At 55.2% G+C, this 19,011-nt stretch overlaps 1 protein-coding gene across 4 annotated transcripts in view; it reads left to right on the forward strand.

The window, feature by feature from the left end:
* The first annotated feature begins 437 nt into the window (after nucleotides 1-437).
* SRRM4 (serine/arginine repetitive matrix 4) overlaps nucleotides 438-19,011 on the forward strand; it is a 42,444-nt gene continuing 23,870 nt past the window's right edge. For 2 of the 4 annotated variants that reach the window (XM_062631181.1, XM_062631182.1), the window contains exons 1-2: nucleotides 440-669; nucleotides 17,075-17,218. In XM_062631181.1, the coding sequence (XP_062487165.1) occupies nucleotides 539-669; nucleotides 17,075-17,218 (275 nt within the window). In that variant the 5' untranslated portion in view covers nucleotides 440-538. Of the gene's footprint in view, nucleotides 670-17,074; nucleotides 17,219-19,011 lie in introns of all 4 variants that reach the window. The other 2 variants (XM_062631183.1, XM_062631180.1) reach the window with 2 other exon arrangements.

The raw sequence follows: 19,011 nt of genomic DNA on the forward strand, positions 1-19,011 counted from the left end.
GAGTATGGACCAGTTACAGAGAGGTCTCCATGCCCTCCTCCTGCTTTCTCCCTCGCCCACCCGGGCTGGTGGCTCTACGCTCTCCCTCTGTGCCTATTAAACAGTTTGGACTAGGGAAAAGCACAGGTAGCCCTTGCTCGGGGGTCGGGACTTGTGGGGCTCAGGCCAGCCATGGGGGTGCCGTGATCCAGCAGCGCGCAGGCAGCACCTCCTTGCTGGGGAAGGCAGTGATGGGGATGCGGTAAGGGAGGTGCTGGGCTCAGTGGAGACCCCAGGCTGGGAGCGGGTGCGCGGGGTGCCCGCAGCGGAAGGAGCGCGCCCGGCCCCGGCTGCCCTCGGGGCGCGGCTGCCGCGGGAGGCGGTGCCGGGAGGGGACGGACGCGGCCGGGCCCAGCCCCGCTCCTCTCCTCTCGCCTCCTCTCCCCGCCTCGCCGGCACATAACGGGCGGGGGGCGGCTCCCGCACAGCTCCGGGGCCGGCTCCGCGGGATGTAGCGCTCAGCACCGCGGAGAGCGGCGGGGCCGGGCCGGGGGGGGACATGGCCGGGGTGCAGCAGGGCGAGAAGCAGCTCTTCGAGAAGTTCTGGAGAGGCACCTTCAAAGCCGTGGCCACGCCGCGACCCGAGAGCATCATCGTGGCCAGCATCACTGCCCGCAAGCCGCTGTCCAGGTAAGGGCTGCCAGGGAACGGGGTGGGGGGGGCACGGACGGAGTCGGGGATACCCCCTCCGGATGGGGGCTGCATCAGCCCGAGCCCCCCATCACCCCCAATTTGTAGCTCCCCATCAGGAGGGTCTGGAGTATCTTCTCCCTGCTCCATGCCAGTTGGGTAGTGGAGGACGTGGGGGTACCCCCCATGCCTAGGGAAGAGGGATGTTGGCTGGTTGCCCCCCCCCTTCCCGGTAGGTGCTGTGCTCCCGAGGGGAGCAGGCTTGGGAAACTTTGCTCAGAGGTGCTTGGAGCCCTGGAGCTGGCTGTTTCCCAAGGGGAGCCTGGTAAGCTCTAGCTGGGATATGGAGGGGGAGCAGTGGTGGGGGTCATCTGTCAGAAAGTGTGGCCAGCTCCATCCCAGCCACGCAGAGCCCCGGGGTGTGTGTCCTGCTTGGTGGTTGTCTTGTTTCTGCATCACTCCTTCACTAGGGACCACTGGGAAGGCGATGCCCAGGGAGGGGAACAGCCCCAGTCCAGGTGGACCCTGACCTGGTGCAGGGGAAGGCTGATACTGCCCAAGGAGCCTGCTCACAGCCATGGACCGGAGCAGCTCCAGATCTGGTGTCCCTCAGCTCCCAAAGCCAAGCAGTCTCGGTTTGGCACGTCTGGTACCTGCCTGCCTTATCCCTCTTGCTCCTCATCTTTGCCAGGGGCAGGACAATGGCCAAACCCCATGAAACTAGGGAAAGGCGCTGCTGCCAGGTTGTCGCATGGGCAAGCATCCGTGTGGCTTCTTCACAACAACGCACTAATTTAGATCAGTTTTATTTTGCTGACTGTCTCAACATTGGTTACAAATATCCTCTTTGCACTGTTTTTCATGAGGAAAAGAGGCTTTTCCTGGTTCTTCTCCCTCCTTGTTCTGTATTCCCACTGCTGGCTGCTCACACAGTGTGGGGAGCACCCCAAACTTTCATGAAAGTGATGGGTCTCTAGAAGAGAGGGGCTCGGTGTGCAGTGGGCTGGGTGTCAGATTCAGCCTGCACTGAGGAGCAGAGAGCTCGTGGGGAGCTGCTTTTAATGCCTCCTGTGCTGGCAGAGGCTGTGAGCCACAGTAGCAATGGGGATGGGGGTCCCAGCGCTCAAGCAATGCAAGGATCATTTCTGCCTCTGTGACCAAGCTGCCCAAGCATGAATTTTTCCGATCTCTCCAATTGCCATTAATCAGGGTAGGAAAGTGGGAAAGGCTTCTAAAGGAGATGAGCAAATCGTGTTTCCAGGGACAGTGTTTGCAGGGCTTCAGCCTTCATGGGGGAGAGGAACCACTGTGCTTTCCTCCTCCCCTGCATCGGGCTCAGTCAGCTCCCAAAGGGGCTATCCGCAGGCTGGGTGCTGGCTTGCACACACACTCTTCTCCAGCTTGATTGTGCCCGAGCAAGCCGTGCTGCTTAAATACCTCACGGTTGGAGATGTAATACAGCAGCAAATGAGGACATTGGGGAAACACAGCAAGCCTGAGTACCAGGGATGATGCCCGGCTCTAAGCCGCGGCTGGGATTGCCGCAGACAGCCTGTCAGGCTGAGCGCAGCGGCTCGGAGCGCTGGCAGCTCCATCCCGAAGTTGAGGAAGGCGCGGGGCTCTCTCTAGTTCGCTGGCAATGCCAGCTCCAACCGGAGCCTGTGTCGGGGTCAGGAGCTCTTGGTACACAGCCAAATGGACCCGCCAGCTTGGCTTTGCTGTGCTTTGCACCTTGGCACCGGCAGATCCTGTACAAGGGGGTCCCCAAGTAGGGGTGTGCTCCGGGCAGCCAGTCACGACACTGCCAGGTCCCCGCGGCAGGTCCCCGTCCCAGCTCCTTTTGTCTCCTTGCAGTGCGTGCCGCCGGTCGGGATGAGGGGATATTCCCTGTGGTGCAGCCATCTGCTCCGCTGCCCTCACTGCGGTGTGCAGGGGGTCAGCCCCGGCAGGGCTCTCTGCTGTGCTGGCCCTTGTGCCACAGAGGGGCTTTGCTGTTCAGAGGAGCAGAAACCGAAGGTTGAGGGAGCAGAAAGAGACTTCCTGGCTTCTCTCGTCACCGCTTGCATCTTGCGGGGCTCTGCCGAGAGCCCGAGGCTGCTCTCTCGGCACAGTCACACTGCTGAGATTCCAGATCTCGCATCCCCAAAGGCCTCCCTAACGGGGTGCACAGCGATGTCCCCAGCACCCTGAGCTGGCACCAGCAATAGCTAGAGGCGGGTTTGGCTACTCATCCACAGAGAGAACAGCCCCAAGGCTTGCAGCAGCTCCTCTTGGAGCTGTCTCCGCGCCTGGCTCCACTCTGGGTTTGTTTTCCTGACGGTTTTGCCGGGCTGCTGCTCGTATTGGCCTTTCTTCCCTGACGATGCTCCCATCTAATTCAGGAGCAAATGACTGCGGTGCCAGCGAGCAGAGTGCACCGGGCAGGAGTTGGGGAGGCCCTTTAGCCAAAGGAAAGGTTAAGAGGACCATCTGGATCCCTGTTTTCTCCCACACTTGACAGCTGGTCCTGTGCCCTGGATCTGGCCCCACGCTTCCCGCAGCAGTGGAGGCGATGGCAGCGTTTCTAGGACAGTGCTGCCCGTCTCCCCATCGCTGGGCTGGTTGAGCCCGTGCCTTTGTGGGGTGTCATGGGGGTCCTGTTGGGAGCACCCACAGTGGGCATAGCCCAAATCCATCCCTGCAGGGCATGGCTGAGGGCTCAATCCTGCATCCTTGTGGGGCTATGGTGGGGTTCCTGGGGATAGAAAGTGATTTTTTTGTGTCTCTTTGTCATTCCCCACTACTTGAGCTGGCTCTGTCCCGTGCTCCATCCCTCGCCACCACCTTCCTGCTGGTCCTGGTTATAAAGCCTCTTCCGTCTAAACTGCCATCAAGCATCTCTGGGATGTTTGGAGGGTTAAAGCTCTGATAAACGCAGGTTCATCCTGGAACAAAAGAATACATTAATCCCTTCCCTCCCGGTCCTGCAGGGGCTGGAGGGGAAAAGGGGGATGGGGTATTTACTCAGCCCCAAACACAGCTTTGTGCCCAGAGCAGGGCTCTGCCAAAGTAAATGGATTATTGACCAGTTTGCAGTGAGAAAGGAAAAGCCGAGGTGATGGAGAAAGGGGCTTTTCCAATTAACCTTTCCTCTCCATAGGGCCCGGCGGGACTTCGTGGTACAGCTTCTGCATAGGCAAAATCCCAGGGTGGGATTGAAGGGGTCTGTGTGCCCAGTGGGCTGGGGAGCACTAGGGACAGGAGCAGGGTGCCCTCGCTCTGTTTTTCTGGCCCACAAGGATGCTGCAGGCGGCTTTGGCTCTTGTGAACTGAAAACAGTCTTTAAACCTCGTGTAATAAGGTTCACCCAGTCTCAGCCCAGCCTTTGGGGGTGGCTATCACCACCACCCTGTAGCCTCAGCCCCACAGCCTGGATCCCCTCTTCTCTCTCTTGTCTGGGCTTCTGCCTGCATCTCTTCCCTGGCTGTGACCTCAGGCACAGCGTGGTGCCCGGCAGCCCCTTTGCACTCCACGGTCTGACCTCTCCCAGTGCTGCTGTGTATTCCATCAGCACCCAGCCAGGCTGGGAGCTGCTCCACGGTCCCCCCCCCAGGACCCCCAGAGCTGGTAGCAGGCCAGGGCATTGTGGGATGCTTTTGGGGGTGTTTGGGTTCCCTGCTCCCACCCCGCCAGCCACAGCAGTGCAGCACAGGCTGCCCTGTCCCAGCACCGAAACCTCAGCTGAAATCCACATCTCCGTGATGGCTGAGTCTGGGGGCTGTGGGTGCTGGTATCGGCTCCTGGGCAGCTGGTGATGCTGGGTGAGCACCAGCAGAGCCGGGGGAAAGGAGGCTCCTGCATCCCTCCCTGCCAGATGGTCTAAGTGGGTCATCTCAGGGCAGGGCAGGGGATTTGTGCTTTAACCCTTAATCCCCGGGACCGCACCGTGCACAGGGGGGAAGGGGAGCTGCTGAAGTGGGATTAAACGTGGGTTTCGTGCCTCGTTTGCCGTTGCGGGTGATCTCAGAGACAGGGGTGCTGCTGCCACCAACCTGCTGAGACAAGGGTGGCAGTGCTGGGGGGTCCCAGCACCCCAGGGAGGGCAGAAGGCAGCTGCAGTAGCCCAGTGACTTCAGCGGTGACTTTTGGCCATGTATTGAACTGGGGACCCAACCTCTGGCTTCCCGGCCACTTTTCGGTGTTCCCAGTCCCTGCTCGTCAGCCCTTGGGCATCGGGGTTTGGTGCTGGGCCGGGGGGGGGGAGCACTCGCTGACTCTGCCGTGCTGGTGGCCCCCCCACTCCCGTTAATCCCCCCCTCCTTGGCCGGGCATCTGCTGTGCGGGCAGAGGCAGGGCCGGCGCGCCAGCCCGGCTGCCATCTGCTCCCAACCAGCCCCAGCGCTAATGAGCCCATGGCCCCGGCCCAGGCGGGGGGAGAGGGGCTTGAATAGAAAAGCAGGGAGAGAAGAAAAGACCCTTCCTTGGAGGGGCTGTCAATAGGGAGGCTTTTGTCTGCCCCTGCCCTCCAGCTGGATGGCGGGGAGAGCTAATTAGACAGCTCGGGAGCTGCTGGGAGGCTGGGCTGAGCAAGGGGAAGAGCTGGGGATGCCTGCGGGATCCCCTCCCTGCTGCTCTCAGAGCCTTCATCATCCTCCTGCTCCTCCGTCCTCCCAGCCTCATCCGTCTGCCTACCCATTGGGCTGGTGCTGGGGACCCTGCTGGCCTCCCCGGTGGGTCTGGGGACACCTCTGTCCCCAGAGTGTGCCCCAGTGTGTCTGGGAGGTCAGGATAGAGGTTCCTGCCAGGGCCGGGCGGGATGTAGTGAGTGCTATGTGGCAGAGCTGGGCTCAGCACCCATGGGTGCTGTAGCAAGGCATGCTGTGCTCCAGTGTGAGAGGGTGTATAAGCACCTAAGGACTTAGGGAAAGGGCCTTTGGAAGCCCCTCTAGGAACCCCAAACTCACGGATGGGGTTCTAAGCAGTGCCGCCTCTCCTTGCTGTACCCCTGCTCTGGTCACCTGGGGCTTTGTCACCTTCACCTAAAAGCCCTCAGGAGTGAATGAGGAGCTGAGGGTTCTCTGATCTCCTGTCCTCCTCCTCCTCCTCCTCCTCTTGAGGGATCAAACAGGTTTGATTTCTTCCTTCCTTGATGAAGAGCTGCTGCCCACCGGCAGGTCCTGTGGCCATTCTGGTTTCCTTCCATCCTGCTTCCATCCCGGACAGCCTGTCCCGCTGTGTCTTGTCCCCAGAGACGGGCTCTGCAGGCCCAGCTCTCCTCTGTGGTCCCTGGCCTTGGGAGATTTCTCCTTCCAGAGGGCCATGGCTAGATCTGAGTCCTCTGCTCAGCCCTATTCCTGCCCCTTCCCACATCTCCATGTCTGGCGGCTGGACCTTTCTCTATGGATGTTTTTGTGTAAAATGAACTTATCAGACGTAAACCCCGCTCCACTGTAATGAAATCATTTCATGCATGAGCACCCTTTCCTTTTCTCCTTTTCTATTTATTTTCCTCCTTTTCTCCCTACATCCACCAAAACCTCTTCATCACTGCAAAGCCTGACCCAGGCCAGCAAATCCCACCCATGTTTCGGTTGCGGGTGGTGCCAGGGCTCTTTTCCCAGGCCCTCCTCTGGCCCTAATCCCTGGTGGTACCACTGGCTGGAAAACAGGGCTGGATTTGATACCCAGATTGAGCCCTTTGGCATTCCCAGCAAAGGGAGAAACACCAAACCAGTTTGCTTGCGCAGCCCTGCTTGCTGACAGCAAAGGTGCTGAGGCTGGGATGCCTGAAATCTGGCAGGAGCACTGGATCGCAGCGGCACAGCATCCATAACAGGACTTCGGATTTGGCACATGCCAGAGGGATGAGTGGGCTGGACCAGCACCTCCAGCAGCGTGACCAGGCTCAGTGCCCACATCTTGATGCTACCATTGGACCATGCTACCCTTGTGGGATGTTGGGTACTGCGGAAGTGGCTTCTTCATGAGCCGCTCGAGCCAAAAGCTGGGAACTTAAAAAACACTGGGAATTTAAAAATAGCCAGTTTTTCCGCACGTGGAGGGAGCGCTTTCCCTGCCAGTGCAGCAGGGACTGCAGGAAGGGCTTCAGCAACAACAGGAGGGAAAACACTGTATGAAACACTCTTGGTGTTTCAGGCTGCCTGAGGTGGGTCTGCAGGCAGCAAGGCTGGGGCTCGCCTCACCGGTGACCCGGTTGAACACCTTTTGTTTCATTCATGTCCTGTCATCAATGGCAGAGGAAAGAGCTGCTGCTGCCCAGCCCCAGCCAGGGGCTTTGGCAGGGGCAGAGGGGGCAGTGGGGGCACCATCTCACATGCAGGTGGCTGAAAATACCCCGAGCCCCATGGGCCAGGTTGAGAGATGGTTTCTTCACTAACACCAAACTCCAGCAGCGCATCCTCCCCGCAGCACTTTGGCAATGGGCTGCTTGTACTGGGTTTATCTCTGGGCCCGCGTGTGCTTGGGAGCCCATGCGTTGGGGTGTGACTGGGAGGGAGCGGGGTAGCCGGCTGTGCTTTTAGCTACATTGCTGTCAGGGGGAAGAATGAGTTCTTGCCCAGCAAGAGAAATATTTTTGCATTAAGAGGGATTTCACAGTTAAAGGCCACCTGCTGAATTCATCTGTGGGTCAGCTGGAGCCACCAAAGCTGTGCATATAGAACAGCGATGTGTAAGAGCATCTACGGAGATCAGAAGTTATTCTCAGCCTGTGGAGCAGCCCTTCTCTGGGCAGAGAGGGCATGGCCATGGCACACTGAGTGCTGGAGGCAGTTTAGGCTGATTTACCCCTAAGGCTCACTGTTTAACTCTGGGAACCTATCGCCCAATAAAGCATTTGCCCTCTTCAAATCCCCTCTACTTCAATCAGAGCACAGCCAGGTTTGCTACGATGGGGAAAAGCCAGACAAGTGGGTTCAGCACTGCTGCTTCCAAGGGATGGGGGTTTTATTCACCAAAACCCTCCAAGATCAGGAACACGCAGATAAAAAGGAAATAACAAAGCAGCCCCGTGCCCATGTTGTGTCTGCCCTTCCCTGCTGTGTGGGGCTGGCTCTGTGGTTATCTGCGTGCCGCAGCCGCCCGCCCTGTGCCTGCCTTTGTCTGCCCATCAGCCAGCCACGCATCGGGCAGTTAATGAAGGATGCTGGAGCAGGGCCACCAGAGCAGATAACGTGTGCTAGGGCCTGGGTGGGCACCGCTGATGGAGGAGGAACTAAGGCAGATGCTGGTTGCTCACTGACATGAGGGAGTTTTGCAGCCTGACCTGCTGGGGAGCAGTGGAGGACACGGGCTGTTGGCCCCATGCCTACTAATCGAGGATGGACATGATCTCCTGGTGACCTCCTCTGGCCCTGGGTGCCATGCGGTGTCCCCATGTGGGGCTGAGCTCTGCAGGACACAGGACATGTTGGCTGTGTCTCCCCCAGGATCCTGCAGCATTCCTGGACACAGGGACGCAGTGGTCCATTCTGTTTGATGGCTGGAGGTGTTGGTGGTGCAGTTTTGGACTGGGCCTTGTGCTGTCCCAAACATGTCCCACACCTGGGTCAGGAGCGAGTGCGAAGGATGCCCTTCAGATGTTACTGTACCATTGCCTTCAGGGATTCCCCAGAAGTATTTTTTCCATATCCCCATCCTCCAAGTGGATGCTCAAGGGCAGGAGCTCAGTGAGGGAGCTGCTGCTGTGGGGATGGGTGGGTTAATTTTGTGGTGGATGTTGTGAGCCAGAGAGCTGGCTGCCGGCTTCAAATGCCACCGAAGGCACATTCATCCCTGATTAATGGAAACCGAAAAGTAGGATCCCGAGGACCCGTGGCTTCCCTGCCTCTCCCTGCCGCAGGCTGCTGCTGCCAACCCTCCCGCTGCAGTGCCGCTGGGTTTGTCCTGCAGAGAGCAGAGGACAGCAGGTCTCACCTTGCTTTTCCATGTTGGAAAGGCAGGCAGGGAAGCCCATGTTCCATTCTGGGACAGGCCATCCCTGGACAGTGCCCTGCTCCCCCCGCTCGCCCTCCCCACTGCACTGGTATTGATTTGACCCGAGCTCCCTTTAACATGCTGTAATTTCTTTCAATTAGGCTTTGAGCGAAGCCTCTGCAGCGGTCGATAGAGCTGACCCCAGCACTGGCACTGGAAAGTCCAGAGGGAGGTGCCTGCGGATGCTCCTACATCCCTGACAACAGCATCCCTCTGTGTCTTGTGTTCCCCATGTCCCATGAGGGTAATCCCACTGCTTAAAGGTTGCTCCTTGTCCCCTCTGCTTTTCCTAACTCTTTCCATCCTTTGGACTGTTTGCTTTGTTACCCCAACCCATAGGACAGATTTGCCATGTCGTTAGCATCCTCTTAACCTGCATGGTTCACCCTACTCTGTGCAACCAGAGCTGAACCAAACCTGAACAACCCTCATCTTCCCATCCTCGCTAAAGCCACCTTTGCTTTCCCCTTTCTCCTTGGTGGCTGCCATCTCCTCAGGGATGTACTGAGCATCGGGGCTTGGTGTCAGGTTGTTTCCCGCAAACTAATGGGCAGAGTGCTTCTTTCCAGAGATTGCACAGAGCAGAAATCCCTGCCCTTCATCTCCAGCTGCAATTACCGAAGCCAAGTCGATGCAGTTGATGGTAATAGGATGGTAACACTGTCTGAATTTGTATTTAATGCTGATTCCAAGGGTCTATAATCTTCATCAGCACCACATGACTTTACAGAACAGAAAAATGTGAGAGCGGTTAATGAGCTGTAATTCTGGAGAGCTTCTGCCTTGATTGGGACTAATTATTTTCTTTATAAAAATAATTAACAATCCACACAACCTATGGAGTGAAGGCATGCGGCGTTAATTAAACCATGTGCTATTTTCAGGGCACCTTTATCTCCCATTTCCCGGCACACCCCGAACAGAGTTGCGCTGCACTGCGGGAAGCCAAGCTAGGCACAAGCTTGTGTTGGGGTGAGGTCTCATGCAAGGTGAAAGGGGCAGATCCGGAGCGAGGGGGCTGCATGCAGATCCCACCTCCGCAGCCTCCTGGCCCTGCATGTATGGCATAAACCTTCATTTGGGTAAGAAAGGCTGTTTTGGCTAGAATAAGGGGATGGTTTTCACGTGTGGGCTGCCTGTGATGGGTGCAAAGCAGGTGCTGAGTGTGTGTCTGCTCTTCCTGAAGAGCAGCCGGTGGGACCCCAGGTGTGGGGGGGGCACAAGGGTCTGTGCAAGGTGCTGCCACTTGCCATGGGGCACTGGGATAGCCCAAAATTGAGGTGGCCACTTTGTACAGGCCCTTGTTCCCCAGTGCTCTGAGATCCTGGGGTGAATGTGCCCCAGCACCGATAGTGTGCGGGTCACAGTGTGCTTAGAGACACACTTACATAAGATGTGATTGTTAACAAAACTAAGTCCTCTATTTTCCTGGAGGTATTCTAAGAACGAATGAATATGTTTGCATAATCTTGACTTTGTTTATGAATAATTCTGGATTATCCAAATGTGAATAACGCTGGGGCTTTGCCATACCAGGCTGCCTTTCAGCTGGGGATAGCAAAGTCATTTACAAATATTAGTTCAACCTCACAAATCCCAGCAAGCAACAAAATTATTATTACTCCCCGTTAAAGAGGGATGTGCCAAAAAGTGAAATGATTCTCTCCATCCCCTCCTAGCAGGGTCTGCCATGGGTCCGGGGACCCACTGCCTCTTCCAAACCTTCCCTCTAGGGAGCAGCAAGCAAATATGTGTATATTCATATCCTCCTCTTTCTTTTTTGTGATGATTTCAAACAATGCTCAGAGTTGTAGGGTGGTGGGAATGGCTGGGGCCAAGACCTGGGAACAGAGAGAGAGGTTTCTTTCTGGCTCTGACCCCAAAACAGCCCAGGCTGCTGCAGCACTGGGCACCCTGGTGCCTGCTGTGTGGCAGGGATGGCATGGCCACACCAACCTCTCCCTCCTGGGAGCACAGCAGGAGGAGGAAAGGCTTTGTCTTCCCTCTCAGAAACTCTCCTTAACTTAAACCCCCCTCACTGGTCCTTTCTGGGCAGCTGGGAAAACCACCCTGCTGTTTCCCATGGGAGGAGGGATGTTACAGGGAAGGACAACTGGAATCAAATCAAACCCTCCCACCCATGAAGCTGCAATTTGGGTATTTCCCAGCTCAGCTAACATAGCAGATGTGATACAGGGAGGCAAAGGGCCCTTCTGGCCACAAAAAGCCACCAGGAGCATGTAGCATGGGGGTTCAAGCCCACTTTCCACCTCCATTCCTGGGGTGGGAATGTTGTATCCTCATCTCTGCAGCAGGAGAAATCTCTTGCTTAATTCCTTTCTGCAGGAGCTACTTGCTGCCTACACATCCCTGCATGGGGACGCCTGCTCCTTGCAGCATCACTGAGCCCTCCAGGCCCTGTGGGACCCTGGCAGTGTGGCCCTGGGCACTGTGGTGGAATGGATGTTCAGGAGTTATGTCCCTCATTCAAAACCTGAGTTCAGGGAGAGGAGGAAAATGCTTTATGTGAGCGGCAAAGGGAGCATTGCTGCTCCAAGAGCATCTTCTCCAGTTGCCTTCTCGCTGCTTCCAAGGTGCCTTATTACTAATTCATTTTTAGAGTGATCTCTCCACGCTCCCAGGAGCTGCTGGTAACTGTGCTTACAATCCCCTATCTGATTAAAATTTCACTAGCTATATCATTGGCAAAGACACTGTTTTGCTGCTGTTCACCACAGCAAATGAGCTGGGTTTTTAGACAAAGGAGGGAATCGATGCTTCGCAGGGAGCACATGGAATGACTGTGCACTGCAGATGTGGCATCCCATGGCCTGGCCTTGCCATTGCTTGGCAGCACACAGGGTGGCTTCCTCATTAGAGAGTGAGCCACCCTGGAGGATGATGATCTCCAAAGATCCCAGATTAACCTGTGTGAGGGATTGGAATCTTGTGTGCAAGCACAGCCCCATCCAAGCAGCAAGGCTTGGCTTGAACCCAGGGTGCTGCAGTGGTCCAGGGGATGCTTCTGGGGCACAGGGGATGTTGGCACTGTGAAGCCTGTTGGGCGTGAAGAAGCCCTCCAGCCTGACCATGTTGCAGACAGTGGCAAAGGGCTTCTTTTTTGGGACAAGGGCCTGGGAGTGCAATTTGTGGCCAGCCAGGAGCAGAGTGGCAGTGGGGTTATGTAGGGTTTATTTGGTGTAAGCTCTTGGCCCCAGTCCCTGCCATGCCAGGGTCACTCAGGAGCCTTGAGTCCTCCAAAACATGGATCAGGGATGTGCAGGAGTGCTGTGCTACAGCTCAGCATGATAACGTCAGTACTTTCAGCTTCATTTATGGGCACTGGGAGCAGCCAAGGCTTCTCCTTTCCTATTCCCTGACTGAGGAGAAAACTGGCTCCTTTCCAGGCATGGGAACCTGCAGGGTATTTGTCTAAGGAGGATTTGAGGATAGGAGAGGCACAGCTTTGTCCCCCTTGAGATCAAGCCTGGCCTGGCAGAGTGAGGTGCTGATGGGCATGGAACACTGCAGGGACATCCGAGCAGGCAGCGTGGGAGGCACAAGATGCTGAGGAAATGGCTCAAGATGGGGCAGCAGTCCAGGTTTCCTTTAGACATGATAGGACCGCATGTTCTATTCCTTGGGTTTATCCCTGTTGCTGCTGGCAGGCGGTGAGTGGAGCCATCCCGGATTGCTTGCACTGAGGGAAGGTGACGCCGAGCCCTGCTAGGCGACCGGGTGCTCAGGAAGGAAGGGGAAAGGGGCTCCTGTGACAAGGGGAGGAGGAGACCCAGCCATGGGGAGCACGCAGAGGCTGTCCTCACCCTCATGACAACCTAAGAGCATCTACGGGAGCACTGCTTTCCCCTATGGAGTTTTATGCTCCTCCAGGGCCATCAACCCCACCGACACCAGCTGGTGCCTGGGACAGAGCCCTCCCCATGGGCTGTGACCACACAGCATCCCCCCGAGCATCTGGCACTGATCCTGCGTTGCTCCCGGGGCTTCTTCCAGCAGGGAAGCTCCTCTGTTCTGATTCAACCATGCATAGCAAATCAACTGCTGGAAAATAAAGAGCCAAGCTGCTTTTTTGGCCTGGGATGTGATAAGAGCGGTTGTTAAACCTTTCTTGGAGTCCAAGCAGCAAAAGGAGCCACTGCCGCATAGAGCCTTGCAGCAGGACGCACCGTTCCCGGGAGCAGGAGGGGGAGGCGAGTCCCGGCTGGCAAACATTGGATGAAAACTGTCTATTCCAGAATTGTGTTTCACTTGTGTGTTTCAACTGCCTCAAGAAAACCACGCGCTCCTCTGCAGCTGGTGCCTCTGCTGATGCACGGGGAAAAAATAGCGGGGAGAAGATTAAAATTGAACTGGCTTGGAGTCAGTGTAATCAGGGAAAATATCGCAGTGATTTGCTATTATAATTTTCAATAACAAACTGCAGGGCTCCTGCTGCACTAATAATAACGGGCGGAATGAGGTGGGGAAAGAACCTGGTGCCATGGGGTGTTTGTGTGTGTGTGTGTTTGTGGGAAGCACTTGCAATTTTCCCCATCTCCTAATTTTGAAGAGGTATTTTTAGTGCCTATTGCAAAGAGCTTTACATAAACACATCTGCTGGAGTTTTTGCTTGGCAGTGTCTTTACAACCTTCCTTTCTGCCCCTTCCCTCTCCAGGGACAAAGCAATGCTTCGACCGTTTTCTGTTACAATCAGATGAGCAAAACAGAAAATCAAAGGGTTGTTTTGACAGCACCAAAAGGCTTCTTAGCCCAAAGTGGTGGATTTTAGAAGAGCTGCGAGCAGCTCAGGCCACCCTAAGAGCCCAGAGCAGAAGCACATTGGAAGTGGCTGCGGCAGAGAGCCACAGGGATGCAGGACAACGGGGACCCTAACCCAGTCCCAGCCCCTGTTGTGCAGCCAAACCCTCCAGGTGAGGAAAGGAGAAAGGAAAGGTGAGATTGAATCATGTGTCCATGCGCGTGTTGCGTGGTACTCAGGAGAAGAGCATCCCTGGTGGGAGCAGCTGTGGGTGCCATGGAAGCCTGTGTCCTTTCATGGGCTGATGTCCCCAGACCCCAGGCAAGGAATCCGTCACTGGTTTAATGCTGGAACATTCACAGCTAATAGGCTCAACAGAGATGCTTTAACCTTTTTCCCTTTGGGGGCTTGGGTTGGCTGGAGCCATTCCTACATTTTCACAGGGGGCTGTAGAGATGATGGGAACGTGGAGCCTCCCAGGGCTGAAAAGGGCAAGTTTCCATATAGGCTTTCTCAGATACTCTGTCCTGAGTTTGGAAATGCTGTTGGTGCAGGTCTGCCAAGTGCAGTCAGGGCTTGGGGCCTCCGAAGTGCTTGTGTATGCGGCTGTGTGTTCAAAGTAAAAGAAATGATTTAAAATACCCCAAATGGCTTGGTTAGCATGATTCAGCCCCAGAGTGCTTACACTGCTGCTTGCAAAGCAGCAGGAAAGGGCAGAGGGGCCGCAGCAAGGCCACAGAGGGCTGGGACTGCTGGAGCCTATCCTGTAGAGGCAAGGGACGACGCTGCTGCTGGTGGGAGATGGGCTGGTGGCAGCGTCCAGCACTAGGTCACTAGGAAGGAAATTTGCTTCCTTTTCTCTCCTCTTGGGATGGGTTTCTGCAAGCAAAAGGATGATTGATGGAAGGTTTATGGCAGGGGGCTGCTTGGGGCTGGGACACAGGAGCCTGCGGGCAGGGGAGGGCAGCTGCCTGGCTCCAGCAGCACTGAGGTGCCAGCAGGCAGGGTTGTCAAGTGCACACCAAACCCGCAGTGACTGCTTGTCACCGTGGGGCTGCAGGGGATGGGTGTTGCTGGGCTCAGCTCCCGGTGAAGTGCGTATCACCAAGTGCCACATTTCATGTCCTGATGTGATGGCACTTGGCCATGGCATCGAGCATGGCAGCCCCGGATGGAGGACTGGGGATGGTTTATGCCTGTGCTCCCTGAGGCAGCAGATACCCTGTGCCTTTGCCCCATCCTCTGCAAAGGCTGCTAGAATCGCTCCATGCTGAGCCTGGCACATCTCCCAGTGTCTTGCAAACACTCTGAGGGACTTCCCCGGTCTTGCATTTTCCTTGCCCACTGCAGAGAAGTGCCCTTTATCCTGCCACCCATGTGCATGGCCACCTCGTGCTCCCATACAACCACTGGTGCAAAAGCCTCCTGACAAACCTGTCAGTGACTTTCTGCCTTTCCCCAGCCAACAGGGATGTCCAGTCCCAAAGGAAGCTGTTGCTGAGTGTGGGGGGCACAGCATGGTTAACTGGCCTCAGTGGTGCCACTACAAAGTGGGGGTGATATGCCAGCCCCCCCAGGGGAGGGAGGCAGGGGTGGCATCAGGCAATGGGACTCTGCACTCTTACACCAGTCACGAAAGACAAGAACAACAGCGACGTTTTTCTATACACATATATATTCAATCAATGTCTATAGAGCTTAATGCAAGGGGATTACCAGCCAGTTTAGAATGTTCATGACTCCCAGCGAGAACTGAATCCAGCCTTTGATGGAATTGGGAGAATAATTATTTCCATCAATAGCTACTTGCAAGTCCAGGAGAAATGGTTCACCTAGCACATTGCAGGACAGGAGTCCCTCGCTGTCTCAAGGCCAACGTATTTTAACCTCAGGACCTGAAAATCCCATTAGTGGGTGCTGAGGCTGGGGTGAGAAGAACATTGTCTGCTGTTCCTGGGTTCCTCCTGCAAGGCAGCAGTGCCCACTGTGCCACCAGCCCCGGGGGACCCTTCCCACTGCTGCTGGAGCTGATTCAACCCAGACTTGCACAGGTCATTAATTTTGGGACATTTTTAATGGATCCTAATGATGGAGCCTCAGAAGACTATTCTTAAAAGGGGCTCGGGAAAGGCCACCGGCTAATTAGCTCACACAAAGACAGCAATTAACCATGTAGCTTCCTGGGTGCTTAAAAATAACACAGTTGTTGGGAATCTATTAAGCAGAGTAACAGATTTTCAAAACCAGAGGGACCATCAACTCCTGCATGTCCTGGGCCAGAAATATATCACCCAGCTTGCCCTCACTTGTACCCCTGTCACTTGTATTTGGCTGATGCACATCCTTAAACACTCAGGCATTACAAAACAGGCTCCAAGGAGTCACCTATTAGAGAAAGTGAGGGGTTGCTGAGAGACAAAACACAGCTGGAAAGCGAGGAGTGACCCTTCTTCTGCAGTTGCTCCATGTTGCTCATGGCTGGGAGGCAGCAGGATGTTCCTCTGACTGGGCCATGCCTAACCGGAGCATCACTATTGCTCTCTAACCACTGGTTTGGCCCCATTTAGCGCCATGATGTGCAGCATGCACCTGGCTCTAACCCCTTGTTGCTATCTCCACAGCTCATGTGTGATGGTCTCTGCAGCCAGAGCATCCTCCTGGCATCCCTGAGCCACTGTGGTCATGCCAATACTTGCTTTATCTGTTCAAATAATACTCTGACGCCAGAACTGTGGCATCCCTGGCACCCCTGTTGGGTATTGTTTATGGCTTTTCCTTATCTTTGAGGTAAACATCAGCAGGGACTGGAAACCCATTTATTTCCTCCCAGGTGTCTGAGCTCAGGCTCATTGGCGTTTGTTTTCTCCATTTGGCTTCTTTTCTCCATTTCAGCTTGCTTCACCCGCTGTTTCTTGGAGACCTTTCACCTCAGGCTTTGCCTGCCCTGGCTCTGCTCCTTGTCAACTCTCACGGCCTTCCCAGGGCTCTTGCAGGCACCTACCTAGACCAGTGGTTCCCCACAACTCTGCTGGGCTGCCCCAGGTTCTCCAGTTCAGGCTATCAGCAGGACCAGCTGTGTTTACTGGCCCAGCACCCTATATATGGGAGCAAGAAAGAGACCTCTTCTTTGGCTGCCCAAAGTTTCTTCCACCTGAGTGCTGGTTACAGGGACAGGATGAGAACTGTGGGGCAAGGTATTTCCAATGCAATGGCTGGTGTGGAGAATAGCATTTGAAATGCAAAAGTGGGTTTTTTTTCCTACCAGAGGGCAAACCAGTGCTGCCTCTGCAGAGCTGCTGAGCTAAAACCCACAATGCAGAGGAAGATGTCAGGGGTGCTGGTCCTGATCTGGTACCGTTGCTCCTTGCTGGTGTATTACATAGACCTCATGCTGTCCCTGCAGTACAGGGTGGTCATGGCATTTTGAGAGCTGAGCACAGCATGCTCACGATGGGATGCAGCCTGGCTTGGAAGTGGGGGCTTTCTGGAGCTTCATAGGAGTGTTTCCCACTGCAGGGCTGAGCACCATGGGCTCAGGAGGTCTGAGAGCAATCTGCAGCTCTCCTTCACAGCAGCAAGGGGATTCTCTAGTACATGGGAAACCTTCAGCCAGCGAGCCCAGCTGAATGGACAGTCCTTTATTGCTCTCTTTATGTGCTCTGGCTCCACAGTGGGACGCTCAGCTGCCTGTCGTACCCCGCAGAGGACAGACGTCCTGAGAAGCAGAGTGGCCGTGCAGTCAAGGATGCCTCCAGCACCAATGGCTGTGTGAAGGGGAAGCAGAGACGAGACCATGCACACCACAGGTCACGCAGGTACGAGCCAGGGGGATGGCAGAGGAGGCATCTGTGACTGTTTCCCCAGCCCCTATGGGGGCCTGTGAGAGCTTGGGATGGCTTCGATGGCTCTGTGTGTGTCCAGCAAAGGCATGCAATTGTGTGAAACCCCTGTGTGTGTCTGCAAGGAGAAACCTGTAGTTTATGTACACTCCACACCTCGCTCTTACAGCCTCCTTGCTGTGACCTGCCAGCATCTCTGTGTGCTACCAGGTTAACAGGGTACCCCTGGCTGGGCATCACCCTCAGCAATTACCCTCTCTGCATGCCCACATCCAGACCAGCAGCACTGGCTTCATCAGGACACAGCTTCATTATCAGTTTGTCATTAGCCCCTGACAACTTGGGAAGGGAAAAATGAATTGAATGTTGTAAATGAAGCAGCTGGGGGCCCTGAGCTCTGCCTGCTAAACTCTCTGGGATTAAAGCCTCTCCGTTTGGTTTAAGATGCTGGAAAGAAAGAGCAAGAAAGCACATTTCATATCTTCAGATTTCAGGCTAACCGGAACAATAATCTAAAGCGTGTTTTTAATTAGACTTTGATTACAATCGCAGAGAAACAATTAAAGTAGTATCAGTGCAAGGAGAAAGCTTCCACATCAAAGACAAAAGGCTTCATCTCAGGAGAGGGACAAGGGCTCTACTGAAACTGCCTGCGGCTGCATGGTCAGAAGGTCCTCTCAGTCCTCCCATGGCTGTGGCCCTGGGCAAGGCAGGAGCTGAGATGTACTGAGACTTGTGTGTGGAGTCCAAATCTGTCCTAGGGGAAAGCATGTCGGAGCTGGGGTTGAGCATCCTGACAACTGAGCAGCTGAAATGAGTGTTCAGGTCCCTGGTCTAGCACACACACCATTAGGATGTCTTTTGGCAGATGGCTGAGCTTAGCAATGAGCTGTCTTGGAAAACACATTTCCTCTACCTTAATGCAGACAAAAGACCTGCTGAGCCCAAGGTGTGCTGTATCCCCTAACAGTGCTTCTGCTGCTCCGTGAAATCCTTGAGAGGAGAAAGAGAGCAAGAAGGAGCATTTGGGTGCTCCTTGGGGTCACAGTGTGGTTCCACCTTGGATTCACTGCCCCGGCAGCGCTCAGCACGCAGCCATTCACCGTTCCCAATGGAAGCATGGGTGCGCAGTGTCATGCTGCAGAGCAGTTTTTCAGAGTGTGTTAAAAGAGCTCAGCAATTGGCTTGTCATGATAGGGTAATTTGGGGAGTCATTCAGCCCAGATAAGCAAGCGTTTGGGAGGCAGTGGCACCTGAGCGCATCCCCCGCCGTCCAAAGTGCCATTTGCTCTGCATTAGGACTTGTATTAACAACATTTGTTCTTCCCACAGAGACCTGCTCAACTTTTGGCCCGTTCCTGTAGCACTCCCCAAACATGGGGCTGCTTCCACACCTTCCCTGCTAGTGGCTGCTCCCGCTGGCAGGGCGAGAAGTGGGGAAACTGAGGCACAACCCAGCACCCTCATTTCCAACAGGGGCTTTGCAGAGTTCCTGGGGAGCTGGTTGTGCCCCCCACAAACCTCAATCCGGACCCGTGTGGGGGAGCCACCAGCTGCCCTTGTCTTTAGGGGCATTTACCATGGTGAATGAGTAGCCACAGCAGATCTGTTGCATTTTCAGCCTCTGAATTAATTTAACCACGGTGCTTGCTTTGCATTGAAACGTAACATCGCATATGCTTAAAAAGAGAAATTGATTTACGGGAGGCTTCTTTTCCCAAGGTTTAACGACTGTGTAAGAGATGCATATCTCATTAAATTACCATAGC

Source organism: Pezoporus occidentalis, unplaced genomic scaffold, assembly GCF_034315485.1.
Source record: "Pezoporus occidentalis ecotype Australia unplaced genomic scaffold, CSIRO_AGI_Poc_V1 ctg37, whole genome shotgun sequence".
Lineage (NCBI taxonomy): Eukaryota > Metazoa > Chordata > Aves > Psittaciformes > Psittacidae > Pezoporus > Pezoporus occidentalis.